The 15,732-nt window shown below is 37.8% G+C and overlaps 1 protein-coding gene across 1 annotated transcript; it reads left to right on the top strand.

Moving 5' to 3' along the window:
• Positions 1-23: 23 nt before the first annotated feature.
• Positions 24-15,059, top strand: IFT57 (intraflagellar transport 57). The gene is made up of 11 exons (XM_032677808.1): positions 24-228; positions 2,207-2,369; positions 3,457-3,575; positions 4,510-4,600; positions 7,787-7,855; positions 8,394-8,516; positions 10,481-10,552; positions 11,132-11,263; positions 12,186-12,248; positions 14,016-14,082; positions 14,626-15,059. Exons 1-11 carry the CDS (start codon positions 47-49, stop codon positions 14,802-14,804), a joined length of 1,260 nt encoding a protein of 419 aa, XP_032533699.1. The 5' UTR covers positions 24-46; the 3' UTR covers positions 14,805-15,059.
• Positions 15,060-15,732: the final 673 nt, after the last annotated feature.

The raw sequence follows: 15,732 nt of genomic DNA, 5'->3' as shown, positions 1-15,732 counted from the left end.
CGGGGGCGTGGCCGGGACCCTGTTGCCCTGGGTTACGTGCACCAAGATGGCGGAGGAGGCTGGGGTGGGCCGGAGAGGGGAGCGGTCGGCAGAAGAAGGGCCGGCGGAGCGCGGCCCCGGCGCGGCCTTTCACATGTTCGTGCTCATGGAGGACCTGCTGGACAAGCTGAAGCTGCTGAGCTACGAGGAGGAGGCGCTGAGGCGCCACAACATGCGGCCGCTCTCCAGGTGCTCCTGGCCCGCGCCGCCTCCTCCGGGCGCTCGCGCGGCAGCGGGAGGGGTCGGCGGGGGAGAAATCCCAGCGGGCGGTCAGAGCCCGGGGAAAGAAGGAGGGCAGGTCCCGGCTGGCAGGTCCAGCCAGGCCCTGGCTCAAGGCAAAACCTGCCAGAGGCACAGCTTCCCGTGTCATTTGGAAGCTTTCCAAACGCCGAAGGCTGAGATGTGATAAGTAAATAGCACTTGACCTTCCCTGCCCCCGACAGGTACTAGATAGCTGCATGCCAAGGTACCCGTGCAAAATTTAGTTCTACCTAAATTCTAAATAATTCTAAATAATTCTGAGTTTCTTGAATTCAGAGTAACCATTTGTGGGGAGTGTATATTTTTTGACCTTTTACAAAAAGGGTCTTGGATCCATTCTTGTTAAGTCTAGGTTTTCATATCCAATATATATTTGTTTCATATGTAATTTTTTTTTTAATTATGGGGGGAGGCAGGAAACTTGGAAAATGGGACCAATATGTTCCCAACATCTGCCTGCCCAAATAACTTTCAAATCCATCTTGTCAGGTTCAACCAGGCTCCACAGCAGCGTGTCACAGAGTTAAGCTTTCTATAAACAACATTTTGGTAGGTAGGGGAAAAAGAGGCAGTCCAGCTTATTCCCTTGTTGGGAAGGAGGCTCAAGTAGGAGCACAGCGGCTGTAAGTTGGTTCTAGTGAGCTGTCAGACCATCGGAATGTTTGGAGCAGGGAAGCAAACCTTTGTGTACCGTAGTGAGCAGCTGTGTCTGCAAACAGAAGGGTTTGGTTCTGAGTAGCCAGTGTGAATGTGGTTTACTGAGTATGTGATTTACTGCGTATGTGGGTTACATTTTTGGGGGACTAACTGTGGTCTGGTTCTACTGACTGAATTCTTGTTAAGACTATATATTTGAATTTAGTGTGATCCAAAGCAGATCTGGTTTGTCTAGGTTGCTCTCCAAAGCAACCCAAGGCACAGTAAGTGAGGATGGGTAGAAGGATCGCTTCAAAACCTTGCTCCTGATCTGAGCTGAGCGCACTGATTTAGGTACGCCAGCTTCTTGCCACTCATGAGGAATGTATGAAGGGGAAGTGCTTGGGGGAACTTGAAATAAAAGGAATTGGATGTATTGCTGTTGTCAAGAATAGAATTTGGGGATGTTAAGAAGGGAGGTGATGTTGCTGTGGAATGATGGCAGGGATAATGCCAATATGTAGAAATAAGACACATCTCGTGAGGCAGTGAAGTTTCCATAAATTTGTTCTCCCCTCCACAAGAGAGTGCCATTCAAGTTTGCATATGGTCACTTGGTGCAAATTTTATTTATTTATTTACTTGCTTATTTTTAAAGAGGCATACTCATATACCCAAATACAGATACCTTTCTTTGTACAAGTTATTGGCAATTGCAGATTTTTGACTTGGGATTCTTTTGAGCTTCCAAGTATTTTATGGTATGCAAGGAATACTTGAATGGATCTATTGCATAGGTTCTCAAGTAGCCAGTGGTAGTATTTTTATGAAGTGATGGGATTCTGCATCTCTAAAATGGTAACAGAATTGAGCTCATCATGATTTGAGGCTGCTCAGGTAAACAACTCCTCCAAGTTGCTCCTCAAACAAGAGGAGTAACTTGGGTTTGTGTGGAAGTGCTAATTTGGTGGTGTTTAACCGAGGCTATATAGTGCTGCTGGCAGGAGAGAGGAGTACCCAGTTTCCATTTGATTCCGTGGAAGTTAATGTTGATTAATAGCTCACTCAAAGCCGGAAACAAGTGAGCTGGATGTAGCAAACTTTATCTGCTGTGATTATGTGTGAAACGAGGCATCCCGAATTTAGTTCAGATGGATTGCTCATTGAGAAAGTCGGGTAAGGAAACTGCTCTGTGGTGCGTGCTGGCCTGTAATGCTGCACGAGCTCCAGGAGCTCAAAATATTTGCCATTCTTTCTGCTTTTTAAACAGGCACTACTTTGCACTGCCCACCAATCCCGGGGAGCAGTTCTTCATGTTTTGCGCGCTCGCTGCCTGGCTGATCACGAAAGCGGGACGTCCCTTCGAGCAGCCCCAGGAATGCGATGACCCCAACGCAGTGATATCGAACGTGCTCTCGGAACTGCGGTCCTTTGTAAGTTGTTGAGCAGGCTGTTTTCCCAGGCGTGTGTCAAGCATGGGCATCGCCTTCAGAAAGAACTGCAATCGCACACTTCCTCTCCTTCCCGCTTTTATTTGCAAGGACCAGACAGACTTCTCCTATTTATAAGTTTCTACTCTGTTACTTAGTTAATTGGAAGTTTATACAGTCTATACCTACTTGCTAATTTTTTTTAGCACTGCAGAAAATGGTCTTATAATATTATATATGATTCCAATTGCTTTTGTTCTACAAAATGGATTAAACTGGGTTTACTTTTTGTAGTGCCACATATATTGCTCATTTATAGTAGTATAATTTACAGAGATTTTGTCTGGAAAGTTTACACAGTGCATGTGATCCTGCTCCTGCCATAATCAATGGTATAGTTCACAGTGAAGGAAATGGTTTAGAATAGTGTTCATGTTTTCTTCTTTTTTTTGTTAATGAGTAAAAGGTTGTATAAACTGCCAGGAAGTATTGGGATTTTTTTTCAATATTAAAAAAAAAAGAAAAAAAACCCAACAGAAACAAAGGTCAGGAGAATATATCAATTTACAGGAAGTATGATCTTAGGGAAGATTATACTACAGTGGAGCTGTGAATGATGTTAAGACTATTCTCTAAAGGAGTTAAACCATAGCAAACTAATATTTTTATTCTACAGGACAGCAATAAATAAAAATATTTTTTAAATAAAATCTGGAGCAAACAAGACAATGTTGAAAAGCTGGTATTTAAGTCTCAGTACTGAAGTTTCTCCGTAGCTGTTCTTACCTTGCCAGCTTGTCACCTGTGTGCTTGACCATCCATCTCTCTTGTGGCTTCTGACTCTTCTGCTCCCTATGAGTATCCTCGTTACCATGTGCTTTAAGATTTCTACACTGCATCTGTTCCTTGGGATATTTTCTTTTCCCTTCTGTTGCCTGACTGGAGCTGTGTAAGGGAAGAATGTGAATTAACATTAATAAAATCTTCATAGACAAGAGACACTTTGGTTTTAGTGTAAAAAAATCTCATCTCCCTGCGAGGAAACTCGGATCAATGGGCCATTAATAAACAGCACATCTCTTTATTTTAGGGAAGGCCCGTGGATTTTCCTCCCTCAAAATTAAAGGCTGGTTGTGGAGAGCAAGTGTGCTATGTTCTTGATTGTTTAGCTGAAGAAGCCTTGAAACACACTGGCTTTAGCTGGAAAAGGTACAATACACTTTTAAGCATCCTCCCTTATGCATTGTTTTCCAGCAAACAGATGTAAGTTGTAATGGTAAAGACAAAACATAGTAACGACTAAAAATGTTTTACTTGACGTTTCTTGAGATGCAAAATTCAACTAGGCTTGAAGCACTGGGACCAATTAATTCCTAATGCAATTTCACACAACTCAGTCTATTACCAGCAAGCCTGAGTTTGGACCATTAATAGACTTAGCTAATTAAGATTTAACTGATGACCTTTTTTTGGTCATTTCCCTATGCATAACTCCCTGTTAATCTGACAGTTGAGTTGAAACATTTAATGTCCTTTTAGGTTCTATCAATCAATTCTTAACCTCTTCAACTGGAGGTATGCACCATATGATCATGTTACAAGTAGGGTACAGTAGTTTTATTTAATATGAAGGAAATTGTAGGAGAAATTAGATCATGGATAATTTTGAGTGTATGAAACTGTCTTTAAAAGTGTTCTTTATTTCATTCCTTCACTCTGATGGGTTTTGAAATGGATGTAGCAAAGTAGTTTCTACCTTAGAAATATTTTCCTGTTACTTTTGTTTAATACACAGATTCCAATGTGGGCTGAAAATAAGTCTGTGGTGACTTGTACTTGAATTTTAAGAGGTTAGACCAAAAGAGAAAACCAAAATTTACTCCCCAGATGTCTTTGTAGTATGAATGTACTGTTCTGCCTGGCATAGTAAATAACCCTTACTTTTAAGACAGTCCAAAATAAACAATGCCTTTTAAGGCTGTTAATTTATTTGTTTAAATATGTGAGATGCTAATCACTGTCTCATTGTAATCCACACCATCCATACTTCTCATGAAATGTTTTGTTTGTTAAGGAGCAATTTACAGAGGTATTTACAGTTTACTGTGTTTAAAAGCACTGCTGTTCTTTGAATTAATTTCAGGCCAGCATATCCAACAGAAGAGCTAGAAGAAGAAGAAATAACAGAAGATGATGCAGAATTAACACTTAATAAATTGGAAGAGGATGTTGCAGTAGGTTTATGTCATCGCTTTTGATGATACTAGTATTGGTCAGCCATGGGCAAGTTTTCATTCACTGTTCAGTTTGTTTGGCTTTGTTTAAGAAGTCCTTTCTATTAGCTGTTCAGTTTTTTCTCTGTGGCTCCATTCTTGCATCATCAGATTCTCTGTAGTTTTTTGTTGCTTTTCAGATAAGGTTTTTAACTCATGGAGACAGAGCACATCTTCTTATGTGCAGTGGAATCTCTTGATGTTAAACAAAACTCCAATCCCTGTTTACAAAATTGGGTAATATTTGGTTAAAATTTACCCAGTGCTTAATTAATAGAGTGCTCACTATTGTAACTTAGATTTCATGCAAATAGGAAGCAGTAACTTTGGTATTTAGTTTGTCTGAAATTTGGGAACAGAGTAGATGGAGAAGAACAACTGGAAATAGAACATTTATTTAAAAATACCAACAACGACCTAAATAAAGGTTGCAGAACTGTTGCTGTAGACAAAGGTCACAGGAGCTCATTGATATATATATTCCATGAATGCAATGGTAATAGTATTCCATCATTCATTCTGACTGAAGAGTAAGTCTTTGTGCTTTGAAATACCTTTTATCAAAAATATGGCAATGTTTGAGGATCAACTGTTTTATTTATTCCTACTTTTTAATTGTAATAATTACAGTGAAGTTGTCATGTCATGAAACAGCCTATGAAATACACCTGAAAGTTCTGATATGCTTTTAGGACTTTTAGATGAAAGGATATTGAAGAGAAGTTCTTTCTTGTTGACTGACTTTCTCAGAAGATTAGTTTTGTGAGAGATGGAGTCTCACTGTAAACTGGTAGCTTAATGTGATCACAAGACATTGGCATATTAACAGGCATGTTTGTCTCCGTGAGGTGAGTCTTTTTGCTGTTGACTTAAGATTTTTCTGGAGAGGAAGTTAGCTGAGGACAATTAAAGTGAAAATTTCAGAAAGAAGTTAGTTTCACATCTGATTTCTGCAAAAATTGATGATTCTGTGCAAAATAAATGTAGATCAAAACCAAAATACTGAAAGCTGTGGGCCTGGGAGTGGTCCCTTGCATTGTCAGTAAAAATTACTTGAGGGAAAAACAATTTTCTGGAGTGCTAAGGCCCAGCAATGTTGGATAGAAAATGCCACAGCTATCCCACTTTTGTGTTCAATTGCTTGGGAAAAAATAAAGGTCAGAAATGTTGGAAATAGAGTGCCAGTAACATTTTCATATGGTTCTGATTATAGTCCCAATTTGTAGGACACAATAGTCCATAATAATGTAACAGTTAAAGAGTTTACTTCTCTTCCTCCTTTTCTCTCAGTTTTCCTAACTATTACATTATTTTACTCATTTTTATTAGCCAAGAAAAATTCCAAACTTTCATACATTATGCAAATATTGTGATGTGGCTGGCTGGTTGCATTTTTATCAGCTTTCAAGTCTCCACAGGAAAAGGTCTTGAATAATTTTGAGAAGAATAAAAGACATTCTGTGTTGCATTTTTGACCAGCCTCAGAAATGTAAGCTGTTGGCTAAAAGGTTTAAGTAGGAAAACAGTCATCTGTCTGCTCTTTTCTGTATCTTGTTAAGGTCTAAGCTCCTTAAATGGGGAAGTAGGCATGAAACAGTTAACCAAAGCACAGTTGAAGCCCTTCAAAGAACCTCTGGGTTTGCTCTCAGGTTTGCTCTAGGCCATGATTTTCACAACTAAGGTGTTCTATTGGCTCTTCTGAATGTGTGTGTTAATAAAACCTTTGAGGTTTTATTGCCTCATTCCCAGGTATTTTGTTCCCAGGTGGTTTATACCAAGTGGATACTCTAGTTTTAGAGCACCTAGTGGTTCTACAGGGACTAAATTATAGGCCAATGTAAGTTTTTTCCCCCCAGTCCATTGTTGCTGCCAGTATATTGATATTAGTTGTATCCATAATTGAATTTAGCAATATTTCCTGTAGTTAAATGCTAGCAATGCAGTTCATTGGTTGTTCTTTTGTTTTGATTCTTCTAAATAAAATTGATGGGGCAGAGACAAAGCCTAGTCTGTAAATCAGAACTGTAAAAGTTTTTTAAATCTTGGGGAATTGAGTAGCCTGTACTATGTGGCCAGCAGTAGCCAGTGAGGCTGGGTGTGCAAGAAAATCTGCACAGTTTGGTTTCTCAGTTCTGATAACTAGTCTTGTTGTTCTGGTAGGAGGGTCTTTTAAGTGCTGCACAAATACATATTTTCGGTTTAGCAAAAGGTAGTCCCAATCTAGTCACCAGTAATTTCTTGAAAGTATTCAGGGATTAGGGGTCAAACATGCCAGAAGAGTATAGTGGTCCCTGTTGGTTACAAACTGGGTAGAGTAAAAGAGGAACAAGCTCCAAGGTTTTCACTGAGTCTTGAAGGGTTCTTCACTAAGACCTGTGTTATTGCAGCTTTCATGATTTGTCTGGAAAGGTGGTGGATGATGAAGTTTCAACTTCAGTGGAAAAGCCAGTTAACAGAGGGACAAGGTGTATAAGAGTGAAGTGTATGGGTGATGATATGGCAGGTGAAATACAGTGTAGATAGATGGAGGGTAATGCATGCAGAAAATGCATGTTATGGGTGATGGGCTCTGGGCTGATCACAGTCACTGAAGAATGCAATTTTGAGACTATAATAGAGAATTGTGTAAAACTGTCAGCCCAGTGTGTGGTCTCACGGGCAAGAAAACAAACCAGTTGCCTCAATTTCAATTGTGTTATTCTGAACACTCTAAAATGTGGCATCATTCTGCAACTCCAAATATGTAGTGCAAACAACATCTTGAAAACTATATTCAGGTCTGGGTGTGGTTTGGTTTTATTTTTAAGGTAAAGCTTTAAGAAACACATAGAAAATTACAGTTACCATACAACTATTGATAATGGCCCATTTGAGGAGAGAGGGCTTAGGTTTAGGGGGATTTTTTGGTTGTTTGGTTTATTTCTTTAATACTGTGGCACTCTGAAGGAAATATGGGGTAGCTTTCATCTTTCAGCTTGTCCCAGGTATTGTGTCTCTTCATAAGCTCTATTATCATAAACTCTCTATGTCTTGTTTTGCTCAGAAATATGGAATTTAATGCTTCTTGTTCTGTGGTCCTGCAAAATAAAACTATGGAGAAAGATTGTACAATACTTACTGAAGTCTAACTTTGCAACTTTCCTTAAGGAAGAAGAATCAGACAATGAAGAAAATTATATTGACCTGAATGTTCTAAAGGCACAAACATACAGATCAGTAAGTTGTTACCCATCAGTCCTCTCTTGAAAGGTTTTTACATCTGTAGCAGCAATTTGTTTCTATTGATTTAAATCTGAAAATCCCTGCGTAGTCTAAACTTGAAAAATATTCCAACTGAAATGAATCAGCTTATTTTAAAGGAACCATGTGCACCTAGTTTCTAAACTGAAATCACTGAAGGACTGCTAAACACATTTGCAAGAAATTTTTAGCAGAAACTTCTAGGGAAACATGATATTAGTTTCTTGAATGTATTTTAATCTCACAGACACATGCAAACACCGTTTCTGAAATGTATTGTACTTTCTTATTATATACATTTAATTCTTTTCAATTTTAAGTATGATGTGAAGATATATGTTTTAATTTCTAATCTTTATGAATTCAAAGAAAGCCATTAAAGAAATCTGCTATGTCTGTAGTCTAGATAATTCTTGATATAAATATTTTTCTAAATATGAATTATAATGATTTCTAACAGTTCTCACTGTGCATAACAATGCTATTTCCTATATAAACTATGATTTTTACACAGGACACGAATGAAACTGCGAAGCAAGAAGAGATTTTACAGTCCACGACAGATGCAGCAGAGTGGAATCTGGAAGTGGAACGTGTGCTTCCACAGCTGAAAGTTACAGTCAGGACCGACAATAAGGTACCTGAGAATGGATTTGTGTGTGTACACACGGTGATTAAAATGTTATTTCAGTCAGTGTTCTTTACTTTCCATTTTGTCTTTTGTCATGCCAAGACTTGTGAATAAATGGGCTCTCCAGTGCTGTCTTGTCTGAACCTTAGCCACTTACTTTGACTGTAGAAGCAATAATTTTCAGTAGGGTGTTTTTTCAATATTATATAATATTTTTTTCTGCTACTTACAGAGCACCTTATTTCTGTATATTTACTTCCATGTATTTATTTCTGTGTATTTGCTCAGTGGAAACTTCTTCAATCCTTTGACATTTCCAATGTATTCACACTTCTGAAAAGTTATACCCTCAGTTTACCAACTATTAAAACATTGTCCTGGAAGAGAGTTGATGAACTTCTTTCAACTGTTCCTTTTGTCTGCCACATGAAAGGTTGATTGTATGGAATTCATCTTTCTGAACTTTACATGACAGTAAAGTTGGTCTTTAATCAGGTCATTATGTGCTTTCCTTATGTTTAGCAAAAAGAAATTTTTCAACAGATTTTGCTTACCATATCCAGATAACTATCTCAAGGAGAAATTCATCATGTGTATATACCATATGTATATTCATCATGAGTATTTCTCTCCAAAATCTATTTCAAGTAGTCTGGAATGAGCAGCTTAGAGGTAGACATCTACCTTTGGCAAAACCAAACCTAGGACTTATTCCTGGCATTGCCATAAGGATTCTTTCCAGGAGCTTGGGTAGCTCACACAGATCAGTGCAGTATTGAAATCGTTCATTTGTCGTGACCCAGCTACTTGGGGTGTCGGAGCAATCTGCAGCAGTGCAGATCAATACAATACATATACATGAATACAATGAAAGATAATTATATTGCCAAAAATAGGGGGAGCTCTCAAGTGTCTGCTGAACTGCTTGCCTGTCTTACACTATCCTGCATTCTTCTATGTGAAGAATTGCCTGGTTCAAACAATTTTTCTGTGATTGTCAGCAAGCCCATCTGTTGCAGAGAACATGATGCTTGATTCTCACAGTAAGGAATTAAAACTTAATAAAGACATACATGAAAAATTAAAGCCACTGTAGGATCCTAGGTTTACTATCTTCCAGCTTAATGCACCATCTCTTGGCCATAAGGAATACGTCAAAATGAACATGAAAAGAGGATTATTCTTTTTCTAGCTTGTGTGCTTTAATGCTTTCAGAAATAGCTGGACAGAAGTGTTTGGTGTTTTTCCATTCTACAAGAAAAGCATCATATTCTGTTTCCTAAGTTGTGCATGTGAAAATAGTACCAGGAGTGTGTTAATGGTTTAATCAATGACATTGGAAACTAGAACTTATATGTAAAGTCTTGTGACATTTCACAGCACCTTTTCTCATCCCCCGTCCCTGAGTCCATGTATGTTTCCTATGATCTAGAAGGTGGAAGTAATTTTCCCTCTTTTAATTGTGTCCCATTATCAAAACCAAGTTTAGGTATTTCTGCCTCTTTCATTTCTTTCCATTCTTCTCTTTGTAACAGTAAAGGCTAAAATAGAAAGGGAAGAACTGATAGTCTGGAACTGTTGGATTTGGACATCTGAAGCATTAATTTTGTGTATGAATAAGCTGAGCTAGTGCAGCTACATTCAGTATTTTCAGTATTTGTGTCCATAGTGTTTTCTAGCAGAAACAGTCCCATGAAGATCAGACTCTCAGAAGCAGAGCTGCTATGGTGTCAGTGAGGATGTCAGTGTTTTTTTATCGATCTCAGTGTCACGTGACATTTAGGAGATTTACAGATTGTGTCACACTGAGCAAGTGCCTCTGGCTATGAACAAAGCAGTGGCAGGATGATATGTGGTAATAAATAAATAAAAGAGAACTGACCCTGCTGTGGATACCTGCCTTTGTTTAGTAACCAGAGGAGGATAAAAGTTGTACTTACCTGTGTTTTAATTTGTGACATCTTTTTTAGGATTGGAGGATTCATGTAGATCAAATGCACCAGCATAAGGATGGAATTGATTCTTCTTTGAAAGAAACTAGGGTATGTCTTGTATGTAGAGATTATTTCACTGATCTGTCAGCATTTTTATTTTTTATTTGATATACATTAAGAACTAAACTGATCTCTTTTTTCTTGATTTTATTTGTGCTATTGCTGTAAAATGAAAAAGGGAAAGATATGATAATGATGATTAAGGACAGTGTGACGGGCAAAATACCTTGTGGGAAAGAGTTGTATGTGTGGGGATTAACAGGGATATCAGGACTCAGTAGTGTATGCATTACCATAAGTACGTGCTGACTGCAGAAGGCAAAATAGAATAATAGAATCTGAAAATAAGTACTGGTACAAACCCCAAAATACTCTCAAATACTGTTGCTGGAAGTAACATACTGACATTGACATTTATGATGGAAGCAGTAAAGCTTGAAATATGTGTTTTGGAGGTGGGCAAACCAGAACACACTGGGATTAATTTTTTGTTGGCTAAACACAGCATTTCTGTACTATTTTTCTCTCTCACTGTAGGCTTCCATATCCTTTCTTAACTACAGCACCATTTCAATACTCTCTGTGTACTGTCTGTATACTGTCAACCCACAGAATGTGATTTTCTAGGGTTACCTTGACAAACTCCATAATGAGATCAGCAGAACATTGGAAAAGATCAATAGCAGGGAAAAGTACATCAACAATCAGTTGGAGCACTTGGTTCAAGAATACCGTTCAGCCCAAGCCTTGCTGAGTGAGGTATTGCTGGTCTTTTGTTGTTGCCTTCTCTAGTATTAAGTTGCTATTAAGTGAGGGTTAGAGGCCAAGAAGAAGTGGAGTATCTATGAATTTTGCTGTTGGATATAAAGCAGGGGACATGCTGATTGGTTGTAAAATTATATTTTTCCTAAGCTAAACTAACGATTTTTATTCAACTGTTCTACAAGGCAAAGTAAATGTTTTTTGCCTGAGTATTATCTAAATCTGTTCCCAGTCTTGAGCAGCTAGTAAATTGCTAGTTCTGTTTTCCCTGTGCAGTTCACACATCTGTCAGGACTGGAGAAGCTACAGTCTCAGTCCAACATCCATCTCTTAGACTGAGTACTTGTACTAATGTGCACAAAGCACTCTGATTGCTTATTTGCTTTGTTTAGTTTTTATGCCAGTAGAGTGTTGTTTGACAAGCTTTTTGATACCCTAGTTAGGAGGCCTGTTTAAGCTGCCTGTTGGCAAGCCCTCCTGTTTGTGGCCGTGAGGACAACAAGATTTACAGGATTTGACCTCTGTGCTTTCTGTTTGCCTTGCTGTTAAACTTTTAAATATCTTCAAGATAGTAATTTACTGTTAACAAACTACTATTCTGGGCTCCAGAATTCAGTTCTGTTGCATTCTGGCAAATTTTCTTTATATTTATTTCCTCATGTCAATTATTAGAAAACATAGTCCTTATCTGGTGTGTATTTGGGCAATTACAATTTTGAAAACTGCTTTTAAGTTTTGAATGATAGTCATTACAGGGGCCGATGTTTCAAGCCTGTCCTCATTTGTAAATGTCATTGGGACTTTGTGGGAGAGTTTCTGGAATTGGAACATGTGAGAGCAAGTTTTGGTGTTTTCTCTGAGCTATCTGCATGTATCTCTTCAACTCTGTCATTATAACAAGAACCATGTTTCTTTCCAGGCTAAAGAGAAGTACCAGGAGGGAAGTGGAGGAGTAACTGAAAGGAGCAGAGTGCTTTCTGAGGTAAAAGATATCTTATTTTAAAACAATCTTCAGAGAGTTGACATTTAGTGTTTGGAGTTTAATGAAACCAGTTCTTTCTGATTTGTTCTCATGTTAAAGATTAATGTTTGTTAAGGAGAGGTGATCTAGTCCAGTCCCTAAATTTTAAACTCAGGCTGCCACTGATTTTTAACTCCTGAATTGTGAGCTCAGTTTGTAAGTGAGGGTAAATGTTCTGTATTTTATAACCTATGTCCTAGAATTATTCAGGAGTAATAAGTCATATCCATAAATTCTTTGGAAGAAGAAAAGCTTAACTGTTATTTTTAGTTCAAATTAACAATTTGAAATGTTCATCTTCCAGGCACTTAAAAGCGATATTTGGCTAAATATTAACTGTTTCCATACATAAAATTATACCCAAATCTGTTTTTCTGTTGTGGGGGTTTTTTGCCTTTAAATCAGTGCTCTGACAAATTCAAAGAAAAATCTCCAGACTTCTAACTGCCTCCACAAGTTGAATGTTTCATGGCATGTCATGTAGAATTATGGCCTGATTTCCAAATACTTCAACCCTTTGTCCAATTCTGAAATTATTTTTTTAATGGCTCTGTTTGGGTTTGAGCAACCTGCTTTATTTATTAAACAATAAAGTCTGTGGAATAAGTAACATAAAATAGATTGCACGTTAAGAATGTGCTGGAAATTGTGGAACAAGTTTGAGCTGTTTTGGGATAGAATAGTTCAGTTGGAAGGGACCTACAATGATCACCTAGTCCAACTGCAGTAGGTAATACAGCAGTTTAATGGGAGTTTTCCAGGAAAGATTTCTGAGCATATGAATTCTGCAGAGTTAGAGCTGCTTTCTGTCTCACTCTCAAGGAAGTAGGTTTGCAAAAAATGTATTTTACGTTGACTTGAGATTTATAATGTGTTTGTGCTTTGGAAGCTGATAGACTGATTATGAATATATTAGTGATGATGAATATATTAGTGGTTGGCATCCTTCAAACTATGTAGATGCAGTGGTGCATATCTGAGATAAACTAGACACGTTGGATGTTCCTGCTGATGTGCCTTCAGTGCAATCAAACCTCAGCCCGCTTGGTGATACTGTTACCACTGCAGGTGTGTGGTAATGGTTCTTTTTGGTTACTGAAAAGGTTTATTGAAGCCTTAATAAAGGACTGCTTTTAAATTATAGACAAAAATATTGAATTATTACCTTGACTGTACCACAGAATGATATATTTGGTTTTTCTTCGTTGTCTACAAAGGCACACTGGGCAATAGATAGTCAGTGCTGAAATGCATTTTTATTCTTCATACCTGTGCCAGTGCCAGCAGGCTTGAGTGCTGCACCTTCTTGTGCTGCAGTGCTGTTTCTCAGGTTTCCACTGTAAGATGCTGAAGTCCTGACACTTCCAGAAGGGGCAGTGGGCATGGTTATTTGGTGAATCTTGGTCTGCAAGGATATGGATTCCTATCTTCTTCCATCCAGCATCACACTGAGACACTTACATTGTTGTTTTCATTCGGGATGCACAGACTCTCAGTAACACCATGCTGTTTGTTTAACTTGCTACTCTTTTTGCTGTAATTTTTTACAACATTAATGTAGGTAAAGTTAAATTAAAATTTTCTGAATGTTTGGAAAAATTTTTTCCTCTGTATTCAATAAGAAAGATGGATTATTTTTTTTTTTTAACTAATGCAGTTATTCAGCAGAGACATTTTTTTTAACTTGACATTCATCTGGTTTAATTAAGAAAAAATATCTATTTTAAGATTACAGAAGTATTAGAGAAAGTAAAGCAAGAAACAGAAGAGAAAGGAAGCAGTATGACTGATGGTGGTAAGTATGTTTTTGCTTCAAACCCAACACTCTTTTTCTTAGTGACAGGTATATAATTTGTACTTGATTAAAGAAAAATAAAACAAGAGCAATTACAAGGAGCAGTATGATGCAGCAGCAGCATAATAGTGGGAAGTGAGGGATTAGAAAACAAAGTGTGGAGCACAAATTATTTAATAGCTTTTCACAGGTAAGATGACCCTCTATCGAAGGTGTCTTCTGTTCTCTACCAAACCTCAAGACAGGTATGGGGGATGAGGCTTTCAGCTGAGCAAAACACATAATTGAAAAACCTGTCTTAGTGTTGATGCAAATCTTTATGAAGACCTTAGATGTCAAGAAAAGAGCAAAATTATCATTGCCTATTTCTGTCTTTACAATTTTTGCATATTAAAAATGATGTATCAGTACAATCATGTCTTTAGAGTAGAACACCCTTTTGTTCATTCAGCTCTTCAAGTTTAAGGAGTGAAGTATAGAAAACAATGTTTTTATGTTAAGTAGCTGTCAAGAGTTGCACTGTTTGTCTTTTTTTTTGAACAGCTCCTCTGGTGAAGATTAAACAGGCCTTAACAAAATTGAAGCAAGAAACCATTCAGATGGACATACAGATTGGTGTCATGGAACACGCATTACTCCAGTCAAAGCTGAAAGAGAAGTCCAATATGACTAGAGATATGCATGCAACAATGATTCCAGAAGCCACAGTAGGTGCCTATTAAAATTATTTGGACCTGACTTGGTTTGCCCAAAATACAGTTTTCTACCATTTGCTTTTTTGTGAGTTCAGAGGTTTCCTTTTTGTTGGGAGAGGGGAATTACGTTTTTTCTTGTTCCTTTTTAACAAGATGCTTGTCATGCACTTTTAAGAAGTAACATTCACACTTTGAACTCAACATGGAGCCATGTTTAGTTTTGTGCTGTAAAGATTTACTGCAGATCTCTTCCAGATATACAAATAAATTCTTATTAATGAAGATGTCTCCACTGGAGAATGTTATGTAGTGTGGAAGTCTGTAGAGTGATACTGACAGCCTGCAATCTTGATACTCTACAGTGCTGAAAGGAAATTACTTGAAAGGAATGTAAAATGTCTATTATTGCCATTTACATAGATTTAGTATAAAGTATTTAATTGATGAAATCGAAATAATACAGCATTACCTTTTCTAAAAGGCTGGGTCAAAACTGATATCAGCTGCAGTGCTGCCTTTAACAACAGCAATGATATCAAAATCTGTTTAAGACCAAAGAAGATGGAAAGTACTGTTTGGAAATTACTATGGCTTTCTAATTGTTTTCCATGTGTCATCACTGTTTCAGAGTCACTTTATATTAGCATTGGGTCAAATGCTGCTTTCATTTATAGTATGTAGTAGAGCTCTGTGGACATAATTTGGATTATTCTTGTTTTCTGTTCTTTTGTCAGAACACCTAATTTTGAACTCTGGGAAGGAAAAATGTTGCCAAATCTAGTTGAGTAATATGGAATGGGAAGAAAAATGTAGGAGGAAGGAGTTGGAAATGTTATGGCAACAGGGGAGCTCGCTTTGTCTTAGTAAATGTGTCGGCAGGGAGTGATTCTAGATGTTATTGGTAATGAAGGAGCATGGAACAAAGAAATAATCTTATTAAAGTACTACTACATCA

Source organism: Chiroxiphia lanceolata, chromosome 2 (genome assembly GCF_009829145.1).
Source record: "Chiroxiphia lanceolata isolate bChiLan1 chromosome 2, bChiLan1.pri, whole genome shotgun sequence".
NCBI lineage: Eukaryota > Metazoa > Chordata > Aves > Passeriformes > Pipridae > Chiroxiphia > Chiroxiphia lanceolata.
Note: the sequence above shows the minus strand (reverse complement) of the source record. Positions and strands in the feature narration are given on the sequence as shown.